Source organism: Bactrocera oleae, chromosome 6, assembly GCF_042242935.1.
Source record: "Bactrocera oleae isolate idBacOlea1 chromosome 6, idBacOlea1, whole genome shotgun sequence".
NCBI lineage: Eukaryota > Metazoa > Arthropoda > Insecta > Diptera > Tephritidae > Bactrocera > Bactrocera oleae.
The window spans coordinates 9807517-9834334 of NC_091540.1; the positions used below are offsets into that span (position 1 = coordinate 9807517).

The 26818-nt window shown below is 33.1% G+C and overlaps 2 protein-coding genes across 7 annotated transcripts in view; both read left to right on the forward strand.

The window, feature by feature from the left end:
- jim overlaps positions 1–18556 on the forward strand; it is a 170447-nt gene extending 151891 nt beyond the window's left edge. Inside the window, exons 5-10 of one of the 6 annotated variants that reach the window (XM_070111869.1) lie at positions 7111–8439; positions 8528–9395; positions 10954–11148; positions 12264–12550; positions 12628–12729; positions 13031–18556. In XM_070111869.1, the coding sequence (XP_069967970.1) occupies positions 7954–8439; positions 8528–9395; positions 10954–11148; positions 12264–12550; positions 12628–12729; positions 13031–13576 (2484 nt within the window). In that variant the 5' untranslated portion in view covers positions 7111–7953 and the 3' untranslated portion in view covers positions 13577–18556. Of the gene's footprint in view, positions 1–7110; positions 8440–8527; positions 9480–10953; positions 11161–12263; positions 12551–12627; positions 12733–13030 lie in introns of all 6 variants that reach the window. The other 5 variants (XM_070111866.1, XM_070111868.1, XM_070111870.1 and 2 more) reach the window with 5 other exon arrangements.
- On the forward strand, positions 13644–14113 carry LOC138857726 (probable E3 ubiquitin-protein ligase IRF2BPL). The gene is made up of 2 exons (XM_070111377.1): positions 13644–13669; positions 13711–14113. The coding sequence occupies exons 1-2, from the start codon at positions 13644–13646 to the stop codon at positions 14111–14113; spliced, it is 429 nt and encodes a 142-aa protein (XP_069967478.1).
- Positions 18557–26818: the final 8262 nt, after the last annotated feature.

The following is a 26818-nucleotide window of genomic DNA, read 5'->3' on the forward strand; positions in this document are numbered from 1 at the left end:
TGTCAGCGCAGTCAGGCGTTGCCAATGCAAAGCAATTCATTGTATCAAGCGCAGATGGCGGCAAACAGCGCTGCAATGGCAATAACAATAAGCGCAATAAAAAACTAACAACAACAACATACACATATAGCATGTATGTAACAGAGTTCGGCAGGCGGACACACAGTCGCATGGTTGGATAATCATTTATATAGTTTGTAGTTGTGGCAGTCGAGCAATCAGCCAATGTAAACACTGTTCAATTGCTGTTTTACTCAGCAACGGCGTTTACGACTTTTAATAAGATGCGACTTTATAGTTGTTGTTGTTTTTAACTTGTCAAAAATACATACATACATATAGGCTTTTGTTTGGCAAGTAAATATCGAAAAGTCAACTAGAAATGCATAAGTGGTTACCTAAAATTCGTTGAAGCAGTTCGTAGATCCGCGTTAAGTTCCCGGGAACTTACTAACGACCAGACGAGCATTAGGGTGTGCTCATATGTATGTTATAATAATCTATCGGGTATATTTTCGGGTATTGTCTACAGCATTTCAAGTGTTAATAGCTTTTGTAACATGCGGGCTCAAAAAGCTTTTAAGGTTAGTTATAAAATTCACTGGGATTCGACTGTTCGATACACTGTGAAATCTTAACAATCTAAATAGCCCTAAAAACTGTAATATCAGCAATAATTTCGATATATAAGAGCTTATTAAATATTTTGAATATTACTCTTCGTAAAGCAATGTGCAAATCTTTGCAAGCTCATGGCTTTAAGACCGTTCCATGGAATACAAAGAGCTTAAATCGCCAAATGCAGGAACAAAATTTGAACACTCATAGCAATTGCTTTTAAAAAGTTCAAAAATCTATATGAGAGGGTAAATATGTAGTATTAGGGAAATTACAAAATATGCCAGTTAGAGATTTTGTACTTTTGTTATTTTTGCTTTAGTAACATAACCTCATAGTTTCGAATGTATAATATTTTCGGAAAATTCGTTAATCATCACAGGCCAACTGGTTCCAAGAAAAAATTGTACTTGTAACTTTCGAACCCGCAAAAATTTTAAAAAAATATATTTCTTCGTCCCTTTCAGTATCTCCCTAATATACATAAGCACATGTGCCTGGGCTGCTCTCATATTTGTATGTACTCTTTTCTGCCAATTACGTTTGCATTGATTATACAGCTGGTTGCGCTCGTTAGATTTTACTCTAATCGGCACATCGCTCCGTAACTGACCTTGCCCAGGGTGATTGCACCGCGCTGCAGCAGCGGCAAATAAGTATAGGCATATATATAATATATAATATATATAAATTCTATATGTGTAAATATTGTTGTTATATATTAACTGACTTTTCCTCAATACACACTTAAAATAAAACTGCGAAATAAAAGAAAATATATATTATATAAATATATATATGGGGCTATGTTATGTTAGAATACAATAAATTAAACAATAATTTTTACATTATTTTGTTAGGTTAGGTTATGAAAGTCTACACTTTTTGTATAAATAAAACGAATAAAATTTTATTCGTTTTTCTTTAGCGTAGGTCGTGAAAGGTGACATTAAAATGGGCATGGGTAGGTTAGGTGCGTTTAGATAAGATTAGATTAAATTAAATTAGATTAGATTAGACTAGATCAGTTTAGTTTAGAATATATTAAGTTATATTGAATTACATAAAAAATACTTTAAAGTAAGATAAAATGGTATCAATATAGAATGGCTTAGGAAGAAAATGCATGCTGTGCAGTAGACAATTGCTCTGTGAATATTTGAGACGAAAAAAAATCACCAACTATTCACAAATACCACGATGCACTTCTCTCGCAAACGACTGTGATTTTTAATACTCATTTAGAATCACAAATATACGACACATTATTGCGAAAGACATATTCTTAGCGATCATTTGTGTATTTGTCGCAGACTTCACTCCTCATTATCTCTAAAAATAACTCTCCAATCAAACTGCTTCAAAATTCTTAATATGCAAAACCACCAGCGCTTCACATGAGACATGGCATAATTAAAATGCTTTGCTCAAAGTTATTTAAAATTTTGTACGCAACACAGGAACCAATAAAAGGAAATCGCAATTAATAAAACAAAGAAGAACAACAAACGATAACAACGAAAGAAAGCTGCAAAAAATCTGTTGAGTTTCTATGGAGAAATGAAATCCGACTGCTCTGCATGTTAAAAGCACAAAATATTGAACGGATTGCAGTGATAATGGCTTGGCATGAAATGGGCTGGGTTGGGCCACCGCCAACGGAGTCGGAGTCGAAGTCAGAGCGTTTGAAGCAACTTAAAATGGGTTGGGTAACAAAAGCAGTATCTCAAAAGCGCAAAGCAGCCAGCAAGCAAGGAGCGGCCAAGCATGGTAGCGCGGGGAGGTAACATGCAACAGAACACGCAGGGTATTTTGCTTTGTCAGAAGTCAAGATCAGCAGCTACTGATTGTAAGCGAGCTCATTGCCTGTCGGCATATATATATACATACATATATGTGTGTGTATGATATATATATATATATATATATATATACTTGTATATAGTAATATATATATATATATATATATATTTTTTTTTTATATATATGTGTGTATAATTACACAATGTAGCCGTTGAGTTAGGGAGTGGCCGCGCCTCAGCCGCATGGACGAAGGCAGCTTGAGCGTCTGTGCAGGCTAACTCGCAGACTGTCTGTTTACTTCAGTTGACTGACTGTCTGAGACTATCAGCATATCGCTTGCCAGACTAGCTGCCTGCCTGCATTTCTCAAAGCACGTTCCTCTTTGGGCCAATGCCAATGTGCGCTACCAATAAGTTTCCCATTAATGCGGGATCAAGGTCTTGGCGTGCTCGCGTGGAAGTATTTATACATATTTATATATGTAGTTATAATGTACCTACATATATGTTCAGCCGAGCGCTTGCACAGTAGAACAAGAGGTGTATAAAATTGCTAATTACACTTGAAAAGTTTGCCAAAGGCTTGTGGGTTTCATGTTAGTTGCGATTAATCGTAAGCATGCATACGATGTATGGTTGCGCTGTTAGAGCGCATCGATCTTCATCATCTTATCCTGCTTACTGTTCCTTCGTGCAGCGCTCGTAAGCCTCAATGTCACACTTTTCTACCAACACCCACAGCAACTACATTATTTTTGTCTGTAGGATCTGCCGAAATTCAAAAATATCAGCACAACTGCTATACGAGTATCTACGGCCACAGCCTGCGGTTTCACATTTTGTCGATCGTAAATTTATTGCCGCATAACCAGCTCGTATTTCCCTAGCATATAGCCCAACTGAGATCGCTTTATAGCTCAGTGCTTTAAAGCGTTTGCGGTTTTGTTCAACACAATGTGCATTGTCTCAGGCGGTTGTGGCACGCTGCGGCGCCGAACGGTCGTTCGGTTGTTCGTTTTGTTATTGAGCGTGATGTCATACACGCTTGTGAAGTGCGCATGAAAATTCGCATATGTGCCCAATATGCGCTTAGATACAATATATCGTATAAATCGTGTATCTGTTTTGTTGTAAGGTTAACCGCAGAAGAGATCATAAAAGACTTTGCTGAACGCCGAAAATATATTTTGAAATGTTAAATGGAATTTTGCATATTTATTCATTAATCCTGTCTATCGTCAATTTAAAGATCTATTGTATTAAGTGAGGAATTAAATTGAAAAAAATGTTTAAATAAGTTCTAAATATACTTGTGACTTGTAGCTTTTAAGACTTACTTATACTTACTTGTAGTATCTGAATTTGAGAATACTTTTTTGTAATTTTATCACTAGTTCTTGGAATTTGAACTTCGTACTAGCAGTTAACATATTACGGTATAATACTGCAGTAAACTCTTAAACATATAACGGATGCATATTTTAGTAATATCTTTAAAGTTAGTACGATTATGGTATTATAAAGAATTATGATCTTAAATAAGCTTCGAATATATCGCGCAGACCGGTCTTGCTAGCTAATTTCAAAAAAAAAAATTATAAAAAAATATATCATAATAGTTGTATGTATTTTTAATTACATACTTTTATATTCCCCATCATTGCTTTCTGCCCTCCGCGAGCTACACAAAATTATTTTATTCACCCTAACCTCAATTGTGTGCCATAACTACCGGCATCAATTAAAACATGCTGTTTTACCATTTCTGCTCCATTGTTATTGTCATGAAATTTATTTTATATAAAATATTTTCCATACAACACACATATCGTGACTACCACGTTATATATACGTATATATAGCATGCAAAAATCTGCGATTACATTTGTGGCAGTGTTGCGCGCAATCGTGATTTATCGCTTGGAAAGTTATGTTGTTTCGTAATGATTAATTGACTAAAATATGCACAGGGGTACATACAAGTGCCGTTGTATGGCGAAAAAGTGGTTTTTAGTAACTATAAATACTGTTCAATGCGCTGCAGGTTTGACTTAAATGTGCAATAAATTTCTGGTTTAGAGGATTATCTTGTAGTGATAGATTAAATATATGCCATACAATGTAGATCCTGTTCAAATAAATGAAGGCAAATTTAATAGAATTGCTGAGAATGTACTGTGTGCTAAAGTTATGGCCAATACAAATGCATTTTGATACAAATATCTGTTCGATTTTAATTTCTTTAGGTGGAGCTTTGAAAAATTTGCTATATAAAATATAGAATATTTATTAGTTATACGCGTATAATTTCAAAAACATTAAAAAATGAAAGAGCTTGATTGGTTCTACATAGTAGTCGTAAAGGAGATTTATTTTAAACGTTGATATACAGGCTGGTTGAAAAGTTTCTGCGCTCGATATGAAAAACTACAGAGCCGTACTGTTAGTACGAAATATATTTTTTTTATTCAATATAATCTCCCTTAACTTCAATACACTTATTCCAATGATACTCCAATAATTTTATGCCATCGCTAAAATGACTTTCCGGAGGCTCTGCAAAATACCGATCTACGGCTGTCATACTTGTAGCTTCTTCATTTGACGAGAAACGCTTTCCACGAAGCAATTGTTTCAGGTTACTGAAAAGCTAGTAATCGCTGGGAGCCAAAGCTGGTGAATACGGTGGATGCTCAAGCAGTTCGTACTTTAATTCGTTGAATTTTGTCATTGTTAAAACAATTTTGTGAGCAAGTGCATTGTCTGGTTGAAAAATGATTTTTTGTGCTGCAAACCAGATCGTTTCTCACGAATTTTTCCATCCAGCTGATTCAAAAGGCTGCAATAATATTCAGAGTTGATTATTTTACCTTTCTGCAGATAATCAATCAACAAAATTCCTTTTGCATCCCAACAAACTACAGCCATAACTGATCTTTGCTGATCGTTGTAACTCCACTTGCTTTGCAGCTAAACAACAAGCTTCATTCCAACGTAAACGTTCTGGTTTCAATTTATGATCATGGTGGTAGATCCAAGTCTAGTCTAGTAGAAGTAAACTAGTCAAAAACTAGTAGAAGTAAAGCACAGTTTTAGGCGAATTGTCCTATGCAGTTAACAGCCTTAGTGTGTTTGGAATTCTCAAATGGTTTATGGAACATAGATAGAAACGATAACCAGAAAAGACAGTATACTCCCCGTTGATTACTCTATTAAAGGAATATTGTAATCTAGAGGCCTGAATTTCAGACAATTTTTGAAGTGTTTTAAAAACAGGCAATTCATATTTTTACTATCAATTTTTTATTAGTGATTTATAAACACTACAAAAATACAGAAAAAAATCAAACAACAAAAAAAGTTCGAAATTTCAAAAACTAGCAGCTGATAAAATAGGGGGTTACAAAAAATTGGCCTGTGACTATAACCAGGATTTCAATGCTCCTAGTAATCTGAAGCCCAAAAACAAAACAATATATTAATCTTTAATAATATCGCACTGTCTGGAACTAAGGAAAATTAGAAATTTTTTTTTTTACGAAATGGCGACTTCTGCAAAACAAAAAACATTTTTTTACCACTTTTTTGACTATTTCGAATTTTTTAAAAATAGTATAAATTAAAATTTGTGTAGTACCGGTAGTTGCAACGACACTCTAACTAACGTCTATAACTTTGAAAATAGTTTGAGTTTTAAGACATATTTTTAGAGAGAGATTTTTGAATATCCAAACTGTCAAAATATGTCAGAAATTTTTTTTACATATTTTAAAATTTCTACACTACACTCTATTTTAAGGCTTATATACACTTGCAAGTCAGAAAATAGCGCTTTTTGCGAAATTTTTTCCAGAGCTATTTTATTTAATAAATATATTTAAAATATGCGTTTTTACAGTAGTTTATGTACTGAAATAATCGCTGATTAATTTTTAAAAATATTCGATATTCTTGCTAGCATAGGTGATCTGCAGGAGGACCTCCGAAAAATATTGTCTGACGTTGAGCAAGATTTTTTTGCTTTAAATCGTCTGAAATTTAAAAACCAATACGGTTTATTATTGCCAAAAATTAATACAAGTAATGTTAGAAGGACCAGTCAAAATCTTGCTTTTAAACGAATTGGCGGCTTCTCAAAAAAAGTCGTTCTTTTTGCAAAACTTTGCAGTTTAGAGTGGCTTAAAAATTTCGTAATCTTATTTGTTCCATTTTTAACTGACAAATATATCTAAGAAGGTCGTGTATTCAAGCGGAATAGTCCAGTTGTTTTGGAGCAACTATTTTCATTGACCCTTAGAACGTTGTTTCGAGAAAAACGTGTTTAAATTTTGGTAGCCCATTACACAAGTTAAAAAATTCTTATATATACGCCCATATCTCCGAAACTATTTGCGGATCAACTACAAATTTTCGAAGAGTATTCACGAATACATATATTTCCGATATGCAAAAGTTAAACCGATTTTTTGAAATTCACAAGTAGATCTAAGGCTTTAAATTCCTATAACTTAACTATATCCATCGAGTAAAAGAAAAATATAATATATTTTAGGTTAGGCTTATAATACGGCCTTTTTTTTTGCTAAAATAATTACTTTAATATAAGTGTCTGATTTGTTTGATATTTTCTTTCAAATAATTATTATTCTAACCTAACTTAATACCTTATGCTCTCTCTCTTATTTTACAGAAACAATTCTTTCAATCACGTTAGAGGGACACAGTTTTGTACCAGCAGACAACAACCACAAACTGGCAAGCGATTTTCAATTCCAAAACAACAACAACGATCTTTGAAAAAACATTTCATGAAAAGCGAAAGATTTTAACTTTAGACACAAAAACAACAATTTTGGACTAAGAGTAAAGATTTTTAGCGAGAACATAAAAAAATAACAATTAGAGTGTAAAGTCAAATGAAATAAAATAATAAACATATAAAACTCATTTAACACAGAGGTGAAAAAAATAATAAAACTTTTGCAGCAAAGCGTAAGCTTTAATATAAAAAAACAACGTTTGAGGAAAAAGTCAATAAAGCGCGATAATTACATAAGAGAATCTTGCAATAAAAGTAAAAACCCAACAAAATATGAGTAACCGCTTGAAAACAACAAACACAAGAACAACAACAGTAATAACTGAGCACATCAACCAGGTGTATTGAAGAACGTAGTGCTACCAAAAGAGTAATGAGCGCAATAACGGTGAATCACAAGCCAATGAAGAGCATTATTTAAAACAAAATATACAATAACAACAAAATCAGTTAATAAAAAGAAGTTGAGAAGTTAAAGTATATTGAATGAGAACGGTCAAAATGGGCCTTGAAGAGCAATAACAACACAACGTGTAATTGCAACACTAAAATATACCGTTAAATTAACGAAATCAACGCCAAAGGTGTGAAACTCTCCACACAAATAGGCAACTCCCAAAAGCTTTACAAAACCACGCTTAAATTCATTACACCACGTAGGGAGGAGCAACAATCACAATACACACACACCCACACACTCCTTCCTCCAGCGACATGGCGATCAATTTCTCCGCATCTTTTGCGGCTTGTATCGCCGCTGGACTGAAGGTACCGCGACAAATAATGTATTGCATCACGCAAGACACCGGGCAGCCCTATGTGCTGTACAAGGACTCACAGGATGGTGAACGCAATCCGGCCGCGATTGGCGGTTCGGCCGCGCAGTGGGGCAGCGAAATGTATCCGGGCATACAACAGCAGGCACAGCAACATTTGCAAGCGCAACAACAACAGAATGGACAAAACCCAGCCGCACAGATAGCGAGTGCCGCGCAAGCAGCTGCCGCGGCGGTGGCGCAACAACAGCAGCAGCAGCAACAGCAACAAGGCCAGCAGCCGCAAAGTCCCACAGGCGATCCGCGCGAGAATGGCGGCGATGGCGTTGGGCGACAGCAAGGCTCGCCCTCGACAAGTCCATATCCGCCGCAACAGCGCGTCAACGGCGGTGGGCCACCCGACGATGATGTCACCATGAATCAGGTTGGTAACTGAACAGCTGCTTAGCAGTTGTAACGTAAGCTTTAAATATTTATGATATTAATAATTTATATGGTAAATTTACTTGCAGGTCGCCAACCTACAGGCCAGCCAGCAGCAGAACTCGGCGCAATCCAATCCAAACCAAAGCAACAATGACCCGCAACAACACCAGAGCTCGGGCCGCGATGGCGGCACGGGGAATCCACAACAACAGCACGTACAGAATGGCGGTCCCACGCAACCGGGTCAACCTAACGATAACTTCCAAACGCCGCAGGGCGGTGAACTCGGCGGCTACTATGCGCCACGTCATCCAACGCCACAAGGCGCAATGCTACCGCCACCCGGCTTTCCGGCACTACACTATCTCAACAAGCCCGTATTGCCCGGCATGGCGAACGCAATGGAACAGAATGGCGGTCTCGAGGGTTATGCCATGCCCGAGCTGCTGCCCGGCGGTGCTGGCGGCGGTGGTGATCAACAAGGCAATAATGGTCAGCAGAATGGCGGCGCTGGCGGTAATGGTGGCAATGCACACAATGGCGGCGCAAATGGCAGCGGTGAAGGTGCAGTCGGTGCTACAGGTGGTGCCGGCAATGGCGCCGGTACTGGCACAGGTGGCGGTGGTACTGGCACAGGTACCGGCACCGGCAGCGGTCGCGGACGTCATCCAAATCCCAATAAACCGCCAAAACCGCACAGCGATTTGCGTTTGTTCAAGTGTTTGACCTGCGGCAAAGATTTCAAACAGAAGAGCACACTACTACAGCACGATCGCATACATACCGATGCGCGTCCATATCCATGTTCGGAGTGCGGCAAACGTTTCCGTCAACAATCGCATCTGACACAACATTTACGCATACATGCCAACGAGAAACCGTTCACATGCGGCTATTGTTCGCGCAGCTTCCGTCAGCGGGCGATACTCAACCAACATATACGCATCCATTCGGGTGAGAAGCCCTACGCATGCCCAGAGTGCGGCAAGCACTTTCGCCAGAAGGCCATCCTCAATCAACATGTGCGCACCCACCAAGGCGAGCGACAGTTATTGAAACAATTGAACAAATTGCAAATTTGCAGAATTTGATTATTTAGGCAGAGGCAGTGATACAGATACACACACACACAGTTTTATTCATATTCATGTGTAGTTACATATACATACATACAGCTAGTCAGCTAGTCGAGGCACAAGCTTCAATTTTGCATAGTAGAGCTGCAACGCAAGTTGCGGCTAAACGAGAGAGAGAGCGAGAGAGTTAGAGAGTGCAAGTTTAGCGATTTGTGTCGAAGACACAAGAATCCTGCTAATGCCCCTGCAAAATTCAAATATTCTAAATTTCAAAATTTACAATGCAAAATCGTCCTCTATGCACCTTTTTGATAGAGGAATATGGCTGCCTTTTCAGAATGGTGTTGGTTTTTTACTAGTATTGCCTGGTGGTACAGAGGCAACTGTGTAGTTTTTAGGCACATTTGAGTACATAAAAGAATAGCGCGTATAATGCATATATACTTGTATTTGAGATAGACGACTACAGTAAGATTTAAACTGCCTTTGAATATTTTTTGTTACTCAGTTGTTTTATAAAAGTTAATAATTTTACCAAAGGCGTCTGTTGTAAAGTATTATTCTTGCAAATTTTTATTTATTCTTAACTTGTTTTATATTCAAATTTTAGTTTTTACATTTGCATTTGCTTTCTTAATAGTTAGTTTTGAAATATTTAAGCTTTTTGTATTGCCAATCTTTTTTAGCTAAGAGAACGAGCTATGAGACAGAAGCAAAGTCTAAAAGTATTTAGTTCCCTTAAAGAATTTATATAAATTTTTTATATTTTAAACGTTGTTTATCAAGATAACAGCTTAAAAGTGTTTGTGCTATATTTTTTTAATCATTTAATTAAAGTTCTCTTTTTATCTGTTGGTTTTTAAGGATTTTTTAACAATTTCGATACAAATTTGAGGCTAGAATTTTAGCATACCCTTTTCGCGTTAGAATGTCTTTATATTACTGCATAGAAAGCTTGCCTCAAAACACCATATAAAAGAACACGCCATTTTGAAAAGGCAAAAAAATCTGGCAAATACATTTCGGCATATTTTATTATATAAGAAAAACCAAAGTTTATTTAACACACATATTTAGATAACACTTAAACAAAAGTAGCAAAAACACACATTAAACAAAAACCTTCTCAAATCTAAGGAAGCCCAAAAAGTGCTGAAGCACTTCGCCTGCTCCAATTTTTATAAATAATTATGCTTTTTCGTTTAACTCTTACTTTTTTTATTATTTCGATTTTTATATATTGTAGTTTAGCTTAGCAAATGTTAACGAGTCATTTATGAAGCAATTTACAACTTACTAAATGGGGTACTTAGCCCAAATTCGTCACGTACTAACAAAAAATTTCGTTTTCTTTTTTCATTTCGTTTCAACTGTGTACGCACGTCTTAAAAACACACGTTATGTCACGTACGTCGACTACATGTACCGTTAAACAGATGTCTCACCGAATCTTATCTTCAAGAATGGCCCACATCCGACACTGTGGCCACAGGATGTACCATATCCGGGTGATGAGACTGATACGAAGAATGATATAGCCGGTGGTAGTGGCTATCATGATGAGGATTCACAGGGTACGCCAGACGGCAGCGGCGGTATACATTATCCGTCATACTTTAAGGACAACAAAGGTAATAAGAACTGTACGTATACCGAGCCATTTTTTACTTTTCTTTTACAATGCTTTATTATTATGTTAAGTATATGTACTTATTATATGATTTTGTGGAACTTTATATAATTCGAAAATATTAACAACATTTTTGCGTTCTGAGAAATTTTAATAACAGCCTTTTATAACATTATAACACATAGCACACAAAAGGAGTCGCATTTAAAGAAAAAATTTTGAATTTGTATTAAACGCTTTAAAAGTAATATTATTTCTATTATCGTTAGTGAAAAACTTTAATTTTCTTTCGCCTCTAGTACAGTAGAGCATCAAAGATACAAGCATTTTCGCTATCATCCTAAAGGTATGCTACATTTTGTTTCGAATGAGAATTATAGCTTACATTTAGGCGCATTAATGAGTAGTATAAATATGTCGCATTAAGCGACAATAAAATTATGCGATATTAATGTATCAGGTTTCATATTATATATATATATAGGTATATATGTATATAATATAAATATTACCGCTTCAGCAATTAGTTTCGAAGTTAATTGTGTTACATCAAACACTGTTAACTATAAATATTATTTAAAGTTGAAAAAAAACAATTGAAATGAAAATCCTTTCTCTACCTCTACGAAAAATTATAAAAAAAAATCAGTGTATCTTCAACTAGTGGTGACGCAACTAATCAAAAAAAAAAAACCAAAAAAATAAACAAAATAAAAATATTTTTTTCTTAGAAAACATCTTGTATTGTAATCAAGCTACAAAAGTACAGTTACATATAATTTTATTCCACAAATTTCACCACCACAGCCACAACTCCAAATGTTCAGTAAGTATTATCCGTCAGACTAAAAGAGCCATTGATCTAAATGCGACCGCTTCTCAGGCAAATAAATACAAAAATTACTCATTTTCAACACACGTGGTCTCATGCGGACCTTTCCACGCTTTATTTTTAATTTTTTTCTTAATTCCTTATAATTATTTATTTATTAAAAAACAATATAATTGCATACACACATACAACTTAAGCACGTTGATTCATGTGATTTTTGGTGTTTTTTTCTCTATTTTCATATGCCACATGCTACTAACAAAAATATATGTGCGCATGCGCAGGGCAAAAGATCTTGCCAGATGTGCTGCAACATATCGGCGTGCGCCCAGCCAACATGCCGCTCTACGTGCGCTGTCCCATCTGTGACAAGGAGTTCAAGCAGAAGACGACACTGCTGCAACATGGTTGCATACACATCGAGTCGCGTCCATATCCGTGCCCCGAGTGCGGCAAACGCTTCCGACAGCAGTCGCACCTAACGCAACATTTACGAATACACACGAATGAAAAGCCGTTCGGCTGCTTGTATTGTCCGCGTTTCTTCCGACAGCGCACCATACTGAATCAGGTAAGTGATTGGCGGGTCACTGAAAACGATTTGTGTTTTTTTATTAATTTTTTAATGCGCTATATATTCCCTTGCAGCATATTCGTATACACACAGGCGAGAAGCCGTACAAATGCGCGCAATGCGGTAAAGATTTCCGTCAGAAGGCCATACTGGATCAGCATACACGCACGCACCAGGTAGTTGTAAACTTGTAGATTTGACACAAAAAATAAAAGTGTAGCTTTAAGTAAGCTTAGAGGATGATAGGAAGCTCAGAAATATTAGCCAAAAGGTTCTCGTAGCTTAGAAAAAACCTTTCGTGCTTCGAAGCTTTTGATTTGAGCTTTATTTAAATCAACATAAAAGCTCTAACTAAGCTAGCAGTCCCTTAATTATTTTATAGACAAAAATTTATTCATATCGCAAATTTTACTAGACCTTTTCGCCTAGAAAATTCCTTCCTAGTCCTAACTAATTCCATTGCTCTTCCAATCACAGGGCGATCGTCCATTCTGCTGCCCAATGCCAAATTGCCGACGTCGCTTTGCCACCGAGAACGAGGTGACCAAACACATCGACAACCACATGAATCCGAACACGACAAAACGGCCACGTCAAAGCAACACCAATAATCCGAATGCGGCCAACGCCAACAATCCGAATGCCAATAGTCATGCTGCCGCCGCCGCGGCTGCAGCCGCTGCCAATCATCTGATGAACGAGACCAAGAATGCGGCACAACAATTCCTCAACAACAATAATCCGGCTGCGGCTGGTGGCGACAATAAAGCGAATATTTTGCCACGCGCCATGGCGGCCGTACAGAATGCGGCTGTGCAACAGTCGGTGGTCAAGAATGAATTGTACTTCCCGCAGTGTTATGGACCACCGTTCCAGCAAACGTTTCAGACGCAGGGACAGCCCACAGCGGCGCATAGCGGTGGCGCCGCCTCACAGCCGCCCGTCAATGTGACGGTACCGAATTCGGTAGCGCCAGGTGTGGTGGTGCAACAAAACACGCCCACATCGGTGGTGGCTCAGTGACATCCCACCACAGCGACAGCAGCCGCAGCTGCAGCGGCGGCAGTGGCGGCAGCAGCAGCAGCCAATAATGTCGGCGCACAGCAAGGTGGCGGCGTGGTGGTGCCGACGTCAGCACAAAGTGCAACAAACAACAGCGCTGCGGCGCAACAACAGCAGCAACAGCAAAATCAACAACAACAACAGCAGCAGCAGCAACAGCAGCTGCAACACCAACATGCGCAGCATGGCCTCTCACCGCCACAAACAGTTACACTCTCCATCACATTGCCACCGGTGGCGCCACTGCCGAGCGCCGCCGCCGCAGCAGCAGCAGCAGCGGCCGCCGCGGTAGCACACCATCCCGTGCAAGCGCATCAGGCATCGCATGTGGGTGGTGGCGCTAGCCTTTGCGGCCCGCCCACACATCTGCCGCCAGCGCATAGCGGCGTGGGTGGTGGCGCATTAGGCGCACAGCCACCACCACCACCGCCGCCACACACACTGTCACACGCTATTCCTATACATCCCCATATACACTCAATATTCGGATCTCTATGATGTCATCAAGCAGCAGCCTAATTATATGAAGAATACGAGTATAATTGAGAAGCCAACAAAAAAAAAACTAAAAACAAAAAAAAATTATGTACGAAAAAACAAAACAGCAATGAATGCGCGCATTAAATGAAGTAAATGAGAAATGCATAACATTATACTAAATATAACGGTACAGCTACTAAACTACTGAAACACCAGCAAAGAGCACTCAAACTATCAGCTACTCAAATATACACGCAATTTCTGTTGCTGTAACGGTATGCGCTGTTGAGCGTTCGCTACAGTTTATTCGTTCAAGCAACGCTTTACATTACGCGCACAGTCAATATATACCCCTGTAGCGTAGGTATATTGTTTGAAAATTAAAACAACAACATTTAGTTGGGCGCTACTGTTTTAAAGCACTACTACATATACAATTAATTTACTGTTCTTAATCATGTGTTTATTATAACAAGTTTAAATAGTAATGCACGAGTGCAGCAAAAGTTGTAGTTTAGTAAAAAAATTTCAAAACCGTTATAATATAGAAAAGGCACTCAATGCTTGTGCGTATTAGGCGTATCAACTAGCACTAGCAATTCACCAATTCACCTTTTTATACTTATACTCCCGATTTTCAATGCAACTTAAGTACGCCCGTACAGTGTGAGCGAAAACTGCTCGGACAGACATACTTAGATACTACATACGATAGGTTACATAACTACATATTAGATCCACAACGTTCTTAAAACTACGCCGTAATTATTTGTTTTTATTTTTATTTTTATTTCAACTTTTTTTTAACAGCAAGAAATGTGAAAGAAAATTGCAAGAAAAACGCAAAAAAAAATATTTTATAATTAATTTGTTAAGAATTTTTTTCTCTACTAAATAGGCCTGCTTATAACTACACATATATCTACTACCTTTACATATAAATATTAACTATAATTTCAATGTAATTTCTTACGCTCTTAATTTTGTAAGCGAAAATTAAGTTAAACGATGAGTGTGAGAAAAGTGCGCAAAAACAGCAAGCGGAAAAAAAGCAAAGCAAATTTTAAATTTAGCTATTAATTTTAGCATTAAACTCTATCGTTACTATACTTATATACATATATATTATTTCACATATGCACACCTACAACTACACGTACATATACTCTACACACTGTCAGCACACACATATGTATAAAGTTTACTTATAAGTTGAAAGCTTTTAAAAGCAGTGCGTCGTTTTGTGTGCAAAACACTCATCCATACATACATACCTATATACATACATACATACATGTATAAATATGTAGTTTTAGCACGCATAACAACAACAAAGTCTTTTCGAAAAGGACTCTAAACTTTATGAACATTGATTATGTATTAGAGAAAGTTTTAAAAACGTTTTTAAAAAACAGTTAGCAAACCATAAAACAAATACTGATTAAATCAAGCAATAGCCCAAACACAATGCAATAGTAGAATAAAACAGTTAACCAAAAGAATAAACCGAAATATGTGTTAATGAAATTTTGTGCTGTGCAGGTCTCAATGCGCGCTTGAGGGTTAAGAAATTTACAAAAAAAAAACCTTGTGAGCGAGCTGCTTATAATTTGAGTGCAGTTTCAAGTGAACTAACTGTAAACGTAGAATTTTAAGTGATAAATATTTTATACCCTTCTATACTTTTAGCTTCAACATTATCAGTGCCACATATAGTTCCTTCAAAAGCTTAACAAAGTGAAGGCAGCTTTTATTCAACTACGGAAGGATTTACATAATTCTAATTTTTTTGGCGCTTAAAGCTTTCAAACCTAAATAAAAGTAGTGAAATACATTTTTGAAACTGTAAAAAATTTTGTGAAAATGTTTAAGCTTTTAAGCTTCGAAAAAGCTGCAAAGAATTTCATTCAAGTTTTTATTCCAAATAGTCTGCATTGAATTTCGTCGAAATTGGTAACAAAGTTATGAAAAACTTTTCAAGCTTTTAAGCTTCGAGATAGTTGCGAAGTATTTTTTATAGGTTTTATCTTAAATAATTTGCATTAAATTTGAACAAATTAATTATTTTTGTTTGCGGAGAAATTAGTGAAATATTAAACGCTAAGCTTTTAAACTACAAAAAGCTCGGAAAAAGCTCTCGTTTTTGAAAGCTTGTTGTATAAAAAAACTCTGACTTCTCAACAACTACAGCACTAGTTGTACGTATAAGCATGCTGCAGCTAAAAGTTAAGCTTTTTTATGAACTTTTCGCAGAGCAAAACCTGTCAACAGCACAAGATCAAATTTCGCAACTCGGTTATTCTTAACAACAGCCATAATTTAAACAGAAAATCAAATTTTCTACAATTTTAACAAACTTAACACACACATTCTCACACAACAACAAACACTTACACACATAAGTATGTAGTATATGACTTCAACTAATTATTCTATGTGCTAAGCAACACTTACGTCTCTAAGAAAAAAGAAGCAAAAACTAAGCAACTCGTAAAGTTAGTTTTAAAAGCAGTTACTTTCGTATAGTTTTTTCGCTTAAGTGATATGAAAATAATTTTTAATATATATATACTTTTATGATCTACCAATATTAACGACACCCAAGCAAACTTGCTTTAGTTAAGGCAAGCAGCGTGCGAATGCTTTGTGGCTGCGGTGGCGTATGAGTAACAGAGAGTGAAGAACTTAGCAGCAGCAGCTGAGTATGTAGTAGTAGCTGAGTGATGAGCATGAAGCAAGCGTCAAGCGAATGACTTTTACTTTATGTTAAATTTAGCTTATAAGTTCAATCGATACTTTATTTTATATAAAAAATTGTGGAGACGAATATGGAAATATAAATTGTTTATTTAATTTACTTTTATTTTATAAACATTTTTTATAACAAAGTGAAAAATAGTTTGTCACAAAAAAGTATGCAATTATTGTTTATTTTTATTTTTTATTATTATTTCTAACTATGTGCGCCAGCGCAATATTTTAAGTTATGTTATAACCAAACAACTTACATTAATGTAATATTTTTTTCACAGCAAATTGTGATTTAATAATTTTTTCATGCCTTATTTTAATAAAATTCCTACAATTCTTATTTATTAACATAAAAATTTTGAAAGCAAAAACAACACAAAAAAAAATGCAAATTTAAAGCGCATATTTAAGTGTACGCATATGTCTTCCCACTTGTAAATTATTTAATATTTTTTCCTTGATATATAAGTTTTGTAATTTTATGCTGTGTTTATTTGTATACTCCTTTAAGCGCGAAACCACACCAACAACAAGTTGTAATTTTTTTTTAAATATACAAAGCAAAACGCATAAATAAATGAGTTAAGAAATGCGGGGCATGTTTGTGTAATAGACTTGTCTACTGAAATGCAAAAAAAAAAAAAACAAAGAACCAAATCAAAATACTAACACATATACAAACACGACTCGTTAGGTGCCATAAAAGCAGCAAACAAACATACATACAGATATGTAGACAATGCAAAGCGTTGAAGTGATGATGTAGGACATTACCTGGTAATGTCACGTGACACGAGTTGTTTGAAAACACAAAAAAAAATACATAAATCATAAAATAGTTTTTTACATTTTTTTTAATATCTTAAAAATATTAAAATTTAAAAATACTGTTGAAATTTTATTAAAAGTTAAAAAAAAAAAAGTTTTACTTGTGTATTTAAAAAAATTTTTTTTTAATATTTTACCAAAAAATTTTTCGTTTTTAATTTTAAAAAAAATTTCAACAATACACAAGCGTTACATAAGCATGCCTTAGTAGCGCATTAACAATATGCACTAATGTGCGCGTTTTTCTGGCAGCCATTGCGTGATTTTTCAAACTCAAAAAATTTATTGTAAAAAAAAAATTAAAATTCCTGCACGTGTGGTTAGTTGTGTATGCCTTATTTTATGTATTAAAAAGTAAAGAGAATTAATTAATTAAAATAATTTCACGTTTGTTTAATTATTATTATAAATATATATATTTTTTATTTTATTTTGTATTGTGAAAGCATTTATAATTGTTAAATTATTACAAAAAAAAGCAGTAGCTTGTTTCCTAATGCAAAAGCAAAAAAAAATATTTTCTTGCAAAACTATTTTTAACTTAAAAAGCAGTGTAAAAGTTTGCGCGCAGTAACAATAGCACACACACACATATATATACACACAAAGAACTTATCAAACGTACATATAAATTATATATACATACATATATAAAAAAAAATTAATTACATATATAACTACCTATACATATGTATGCGCGTACTTCTGTACACGCATATTTGCCGTGTCAAGTGTGTGTAAGAAGAACCTTTAATTTCTCTTGTTTTTTCTAATTAGTTAAGTTTTAAACAACATCAACTGGCATATATTACACATGTTCGCTGATGAAGAAGAAAATATTATACTTTTAAATAAAATTATATATATATATACATTTTTTGACATATTTGTTTTTGTTATTTTCGAAATGTTTGGTTTGTAGTCCTACTTTTTACTTTCATTAGATTTTAATACTGATTTTTTTTAAATCTTTTTTATAATTCCACACAATATTTTTTGTAAGCTTTTTAAAAATTGTAGCAGCTGTAAATTAAAACCCCGAGCGTTGCATATGTGACCGTTTGTATTAAAACTAGTATCAACAAGCTTTTTCGGGAACTTTGAAGCTTTTTCAGAGCTTTCATATAGTAATTTTTAAAGTGTTACTTTCAACGCTTGATTTCATGTTGGCTTTTGTAAAAGCACACATTACTAAAAATCTTGCTCTACAAGCTTTGCAATTTTTTAAATAAAAGATTTTTATAAGAGCTTTGGAAAATATTTTAGAAATTCTAAAAAGCTTATTATTAAGTAATTTTTCATATCTACTTCAAACTTTGTTTACATTTATTTAAAATTGTATTTAGTATGTGAGCTTCCTAAAAATTGTAGCAGTTGTAAACTAGGCTCTCAAGCGTTATATTTAAGCGTTTAAGATATTCTCAACAAGATTTTTCTAGCACTTCGTCTAAATTCTCATTTAATTGGCATCTTTCGTTTTAGCCTTTGTAACAGCACATATTTTTAAAAGCTCACTGTGAAAGCTTTTCAAAAGTATTTTTAAAACACTTGTTATAAAAACTGTGGAATTTGTTTTTTTGATTTTTAGGGCTTGACTTCATGTTAACGTCTGTGAAAAAACAACTCTCTAAAAAGCTCGCTGTAAAAACTTTGCAAACGTGCTTTTAAAACAATTCTTGTAAAAGCTTTGAAAAAATTTTTTTTTGATTTTCGAAAAAGCTTGGCAATATTAATTATTACAATTTCACACTTTTTCATAAATAGCGATTTTCATTTAAAGGGTTCCATTATACGTTATTAGACTTTTATTAAATATGAAAAATTTTATTTGCTATACAAGCACACTAAACGCAATTCCAAATAATTTATTTAAAAAATTGACAGTAGTGCAAAGTTTTGCATTAAAAAAGTTTCTTTTCAAAAGCTTCACAGCACAATACTTTCATTTATGTGAAAGCTAACGCTTTAGTTGTGGTGCTTAATATATTTTGAGTAAACAAATTTTTCTTTGCCTTGTTATTGAGAAATATAGATTTGCATACCTTTAATTTTTCATATTTCTTGCCCGATTTCTCTTTTTCTGTAATTTAATTTTTTCAAAGGAGCACAAACTTTCGGCTATATACTTAGGTTAAACAATTAATAATCATTATAAATGAATTTTCGGTAAAAATTAGCAGCGTCTCTTTGAATTAGGCAACGATTGATAGCGTATAGCTCCCGTATACATACATATATAAAGATATGTTGGGATGGTGACAGTGGGATATAGCTTGCGAAGAACAACAAATATTTTGGCTCGGCATGATATTATGAAACTTTTGGCAAAACTACTAAATTGTAAATAAATATAAAAATTAAGTGCGTATACTTATAAGATATAGTAATTTGGGAACGTATTGAAATTAGATATTTGAATGAATTTCGAAATGGGAAAATTATGTGCAAAAGTTTTATAGTTAAAGCTAAAGTGAGGGTTAGGCGATGAGACAGTATAAATTAGCATGAAATGAAAAGTGTAAATTGTTTTGGATTTTAAGGTTTTATAACGAAAAGGTGACGAGATACTCTTAGACAAAATTTTGATTATTTTTAGGCGCAAAATTAAAACAAAAAATTAAGAAATCTAAATTAAAAAGCATAACTTTCGGCTTAGAAATTCTTTTGGCGACAAATAAATAAATAAATTAAAAATCTACTATTTGGCGTTTAGTGTTGAAAAAAAAAAATTGTAAACAAAAAACCTAAAAACCAAAAACAATGCTTTCATTGGAATTATTCAGTAAAAGCATGATTTGCTATATGAAACGGAGGTAAAAAATTGTAGCGACGGGAAAAAGTAGTGTAAAAAATTGTAAAAGAAAAATAGTTTGGAAAAAGCAAAATATTTTAGGCCTTAATTGAAGTTGTTGGTGTTAGTGAAATTTTGTTCAAAAAATATGCTTAGAAATAATGTAAATTAAAAATTCATAAAATCACCATTTCGGCTTACTAACTACTTATCTACTAACTAATTAAAATAAAATGTTAATTCATGAAAACTTTTGGCTTTAAATTTATAAATAAATTGTTTGAAATTGTTGATTTAAAAAAAAAAAAGTTATAGAAAGTGAGTGAAATAAATGGAGAGCGCAGCGAGCAGAGCGGCGGTGTAAGGGTATAGCACTTCATGCTATAATTCCAATGAAAGCACAACTTAGACTGAATGTCACTGTGATAATGAAAAAGAAATTTAAGTAAACAACAAACAAGCAAAAATTAAACATCAAAAAATTCAAAAAAAAAAAATGAAGCAAAAATGGTTGAATGAAGCACCAACACAAGCTGTAAAATTAATCTATAAAACTTTTGTAAATGTCTTTAGAAAAAAATGGTAACAAAATTATAAAAAAGTAAGAAACAAGTTACACGAACAAAAACACAAAATTATGGTATCAAAATTAACGAAATTAGGTGGAGAGTAGCAAGCGAAACTATCAATTAAATTTAGGCGCTAAAACAAAATTAAAATTAATCAAAATTTTTGTAGCACAGCAAAAATATCGCATATAAGCATTATTATAGTAAACAAGAAGAAGAAAATTTGGTGTGTTAGAAAACTACAGTAGGCAATAACATGCAAAATTTTAAACAAATGCTCCGAAACAGTAACAAATTCTAAAGATTTCTGTACATTTTTCTTTAACTATTGAAAATCTATTTTTTTAACCAAACTTAATTTCAACATTTTTATTTTCATAAATAAATGTTTAATGTTTTAAACACATTCTCCGACAAAATATCACCAACCTGACTAGAAAAACACATTTCACTACCGAAACTTGACTGTACATATTAGTAGTTATCAAGCCAAATGCACAACCAGGCCACTGTAAGTTTACAGTGTACACGAAAAGTAAAACACATAAGCAAATTTTATAACTGTAATATGTTTGCTGCATTAAAACAAAAAGTACATATGAAAAATATACGATTTTGTAAGTAGAAATTGTAGGAAACAACGGTACTCAGCAATTTTCAAATTTATTAAAAACTAAGCAAGTGTATATGTATATAAAAACGCAACAGTTACAGTTATACGAAAGCTCCAAAAATTTAAATAATTTTCCACAGACATGACAAAAATTAATGGTTTATAAAACTAAGCAAAGGAATACACAAGACAAAAACTAAAAATTAAAAAAAAAAAAAAAATTTGAAATTAAATTAAAAATTAAATAAAATTTCGTCGAAATTTAAAACAAATGCTAAAACAGTTTGACAAAACAATATGTAGACACATCAAAAGCTACGAACTATCACCAGAACAATATACAAGCAATAATACTTAAAAGTTATCAATGAAAGCTTAGAGGCATGCGCAAAGTACTTGCATGTATGAGCAAAGGACCTTATAAGCTTTTGGGTTACTACACAACTTGTACTTACGGTATTAAACAACACCACTACAAATACCATTATTAACACAGCTTACGTTATGAAAATAAGTCGCTATATTTAAAGCTTTCGTGTGACAAGCGAACTACGAAAACGTTAACAGACTTTACAAATATTACACAGCCTTGACTAAAGCGCTTAGTGCGAAAAACACAAATTGTACGCAGTAAAATTAGGTACACTACGAAGAAAGCGCTAATACCAGATTTTACATTAAAAATTCAAAAAAATTAAACGAGAGCACCATTTATTGGCGTTTTCACTCGGTAGTAAATATGAATAGCTAAAATGCGTAAAATGATGAATGATAATGAAAAAAAACGAATGCATAATAATAAGAAAGGTTTGAATATACATTATGGCGGCTTCTTCAAAGACAACTAAAATCAACAGCAAAATTCGAAATCTCACAAAAAACAAAAACTAAATTGTAATAGCACTATATTAAATTTTGGCCACTTACATTTTCATTTCAAACGCAATAAACCAACAATTGTAGCAACACAAATGATAACAAAGCATATATGCAATTAAGCTTTTGAAAGCTTTGTTTGACAATGCTATGTAGAGCTACGAAATTGACGCCTTTTATGCGGAACTTTTACGAAAGCAGCAGATTAAGCCAAAGAAAACTACTACTGAACTTTCATGGGGCGAGTGAAGGAAAGCTTTTAGTAAAAAAAAACACTGCTGCACTTTCAATATGCTAAAGCAGAAAAGCGCTGAGAAAGCTTCAAGTGAAAGTTTCGTATAAATATTTCAAAAAATTCTAATGTTCACCTTACTTACATACATGTCGAACACTGCTTTCAACACAGCGAAAACTGCACGCAAATGCGAAAGAACAATAAGAAGACAGGAAAGCATAAGCCAAAGAATTGTTTAAAATAGCAAAAGAAAAAGTTGAAAATGAATATAAAAGTTGACACAAACTTACGCAACTATTTTAAACAATTCGTTATGCAGCAATCAAACAACTAACTAAATGACAAAACAACAAATACAAAGTAAATAATGTAACTAAATAAATAATTATTAAATAGCTACAGCAACAACAAAAACAAATCAAACAATTATATACATATATAAAAAGCAACAAAGAAATAAAACAAGCAAGCAAACAGAACTTAAAGAACAACAACAATAGCCCAATTTACAAACCAAGAGTACAAATAATTTATAAATAAATAGCAACAATTTTTCGTTCTTATTTACAAGCATACAATAAATAAATAATTGCAGTCTGTAAAATGAATGAAACCGTAGAAGAAGTTGAAGCAGTTGAGATGTAGCATAAGCGCCGATTATAGAATGTACGCCCATGATATATGTATAATAATAACTATGAAATAATAGGAAAAAAATCATAAATACATCATCAAATCTACACATAGAAATGGCTTTATGAGCAAGAAGAAGAAGAATAAGTAGAAGCAAATGGTTGCTTCCAAACTAAAATAAAAAACAGGCAAGTAATGCATTAAGCAGAAGATGTAATGTATGTATAATTTAGCCACCAGTGTAAAGTAATTACACAAAAAATAAAAATAAATAAAGCAGAGGCAAAACCTGACTTAAAAAAAAAACACTAACATATTAAAAAAAAAATTAAATAATAACAACGATAACTAAGCTCCAAACTGGCCATGCAAAATTGAAAAACTCAACAGACCTCTATTAAAAAGCAAGCTGAGGCTAAAGTTTGTGTGACTTAAAAGCGCTTTTTTGTGAATTTTTAAAGTTTTCAATATTAGAAGCTTTCACAACTTTTGAGTTTTTATAAAGCAACTTATTCTAATTTGAGCTTAACGTTTTTTCTAAGCTTGAGCCAAAATATTGTTATAAATATTGCTTTCACCGAAATGCAGGCTTTCAATAAAAAGCTCTGTTCGAAGTTAATATTTAGAGCTTTCACAAGCTTTGAGTATTTAACTTCCTCTAATTTGAGCTTATCGTTTTTAAAAGCTTGAATTGATGGAAAGTAGTGAATATTGCTTTCACCTATATAGAAGCTTTCATTGAAAAGCTCTGTCAGAAGTTCATATTTTGGGCTTTCGCAAGCTTTGAGCACCTATCTTCTTTAAATTTTAAGCTTATAATCTTTTCTAAACTTAAGCCTAAGTTTTGTCATAAAATTCACTTACGAAAAAGCTTTCATTCTAAAGCTCTTTTAGTAGTGGTTCTGCGATTTCAACGAAAGCTCTTTAGCATACGTATATGCAGCACTGGCAATAAATTGCTTTCCAGCTTTGAACGGGAAAGCTCTTAACAAATAAAAGCTTTCATTTAAAAGCTCTCAAATATTTTATTCTGATATTTCAATGAATGCTCTTTAACAAATATGCAAGTACTGCAATACAAATTCCTTCAAAGCTTTAAACGCGAAAAGCTCGCTTTGAAGCCTTTAACTTACACCTGGTTGCCATAAATTTTTGTAACTTCTCAAACACATAAAAGCGCTAATTCACACGTTCCCTCTTTGAAAATTAAAACAAAACTATGCCGCAAAGCAAACATCCCTTCTTATTCAATAAAAAATAAATGCTATCTATAAAATTTTAACGTAAAGCATTTAAAAAATTGCACAAGTATATAATCACTACTTTTGGGAATAACGAAAAAGTATTATTAAATAACTCGACTTTTGTTAAAAGTAAATTTCAATTCATTTTAGACTAACGCAAAAACAATAGAAATGCTAAATTCTTTGATTTTCTAGATACAAAAATGCCACAAAATAAAAACAGATAATTCTAAATGAATAAATAAATTAATTTCAATCAATCATCATCAAACAACAACAAACAAACAGCCGAATTCTGCAATAGTGATAATAGTTATTAAGTCTATTTAAATTTATAAAATATATATATATTATATATATATATATATATATATATGTAATGTATTATAAAAGCAACAACCACAACTATATTTAAAGAGTACACAACAACAATAGCTATGCAAGTGACAGTAAATAAAGCAAGTAAAAAATAGAAACAAATATTATGCTTCTTCTTTGCTGTTAAAAATAAAATAAAAAATATTTTAAAATTAATTAAAAGAAAAATATTTTAAATATTGTAAATTAAATTGCGACTTATAATACTACAATTATATATGTTTTATTTTGTAATTTTAGTTAATTTTTTTTGATATAAAAAAAGCAAATTTGCTAAGAACTCATATTTTAAAACTAAGCGTAAAAACCCCGCAATTAAATAAAAAATCGTAAAAGAAAATCCTATGCAAGCTATATAGATATGAATATATTAAATGGTGTATGATATTTTTAATGCAAAAAAACACAGAAGTTTATAAATAATTCCACTCATTTAATCACACTCACTCATGAAGTAAGCATTGAACTCCCTAATTAGACTGTTTGAACAGCGCAAAACGGAAAGGTAAATGATAAATTAGAAGATTAGCAGTTAACTAAAGGTCGATGGCGATTTAAGTAATAATTTAAATGCAAAAAAAAAAAAATTATAAATACATACATACATACTTTGCTTGTAATCGATGTTAAGATAACTCTAACTATATATGATGTTTAAGTACTTAAGCATATGTGCAATAATTACAACAACAAACATAAATAAAAAAATTATAATAATAATGTTTTATGGTAAGATCATCGCAAGAATCAAAGTAGACAAGCAGGTAATTACTTATAATTAAATTAAATGATAGCATAGTGAAATAATAAACAAATACAGTTGCAGCAAAAAACAATAGCAACAATAGCAAAATATGCTACAACAAGAAATCAGCTAAACGACTGAAACATAGAAACGAGATATCTATATTCATATGTATGTATTTATTAACAAAATATATGTGCAAATTTCAATATTTATTTTTACAATTACAACTACAATACAACAACAGCAAATGCCTCAATAAGCAATGAAACCCATAAAATAAAATATAAACAAATAGAGAGAAAGTCCAGCTGTGCTTTGGGTGGAGAGAGCTTTTCGGAGGACATTTATGTGAGGGAGCAGGGAATTTATGTTAAGTTTTATGACTTTTTTTATGCAATATTTATTTAAAAATTCAATATTTTTAATAGTAACGAGTTTATTTTTTATACAGCTTTTGAATATTTTGCAATTTTTTGTGAAAATCTATGACTGAGAGTGTCAAATTATAGAGCGGCAAATAATATTGAAATAGTTTTTAAAAATATTTTAACTATAATAAATAGCCAGTTTCAACTAATGCTACGTTTAGCAAAGTTTAACTTTCAGTAGACTTTCGCAAATTTTTGAATATTTTTTTGATATACAATAGAATTCGGAGAGTGTGAGAAGACTAAAAATTATGCATATTACAGACAAGTTGAAAAAGCTTTTTGGAAGCTTTCGCGAGCTTTTATAAATCGTTTTCATATTCTAAAAATATTCGAAGAGTGTAAAAAGACCACAATTATATACTACAGACAAGTGGAAAAAACTTTTAGGAAGCTTTCGCGAGCTTTGCTAAATCGTTTTCATATTCTAAAAAAATTTAATTAAAGTATAAAAATACCAGAATTATGCATATTAGGGATAACTGACAAAAGCTCTGAGGAAGCTTTTGCGAGCTTTCCGTTAAGTAAGTCCTTTTTATATTCTAAAACGCGAATTCAATCGAATCTAAGAAGTATTGCAATAGGATCTTCTAGCATAGTTGAAACCTTGAATTTTTTTTAATTGAAGT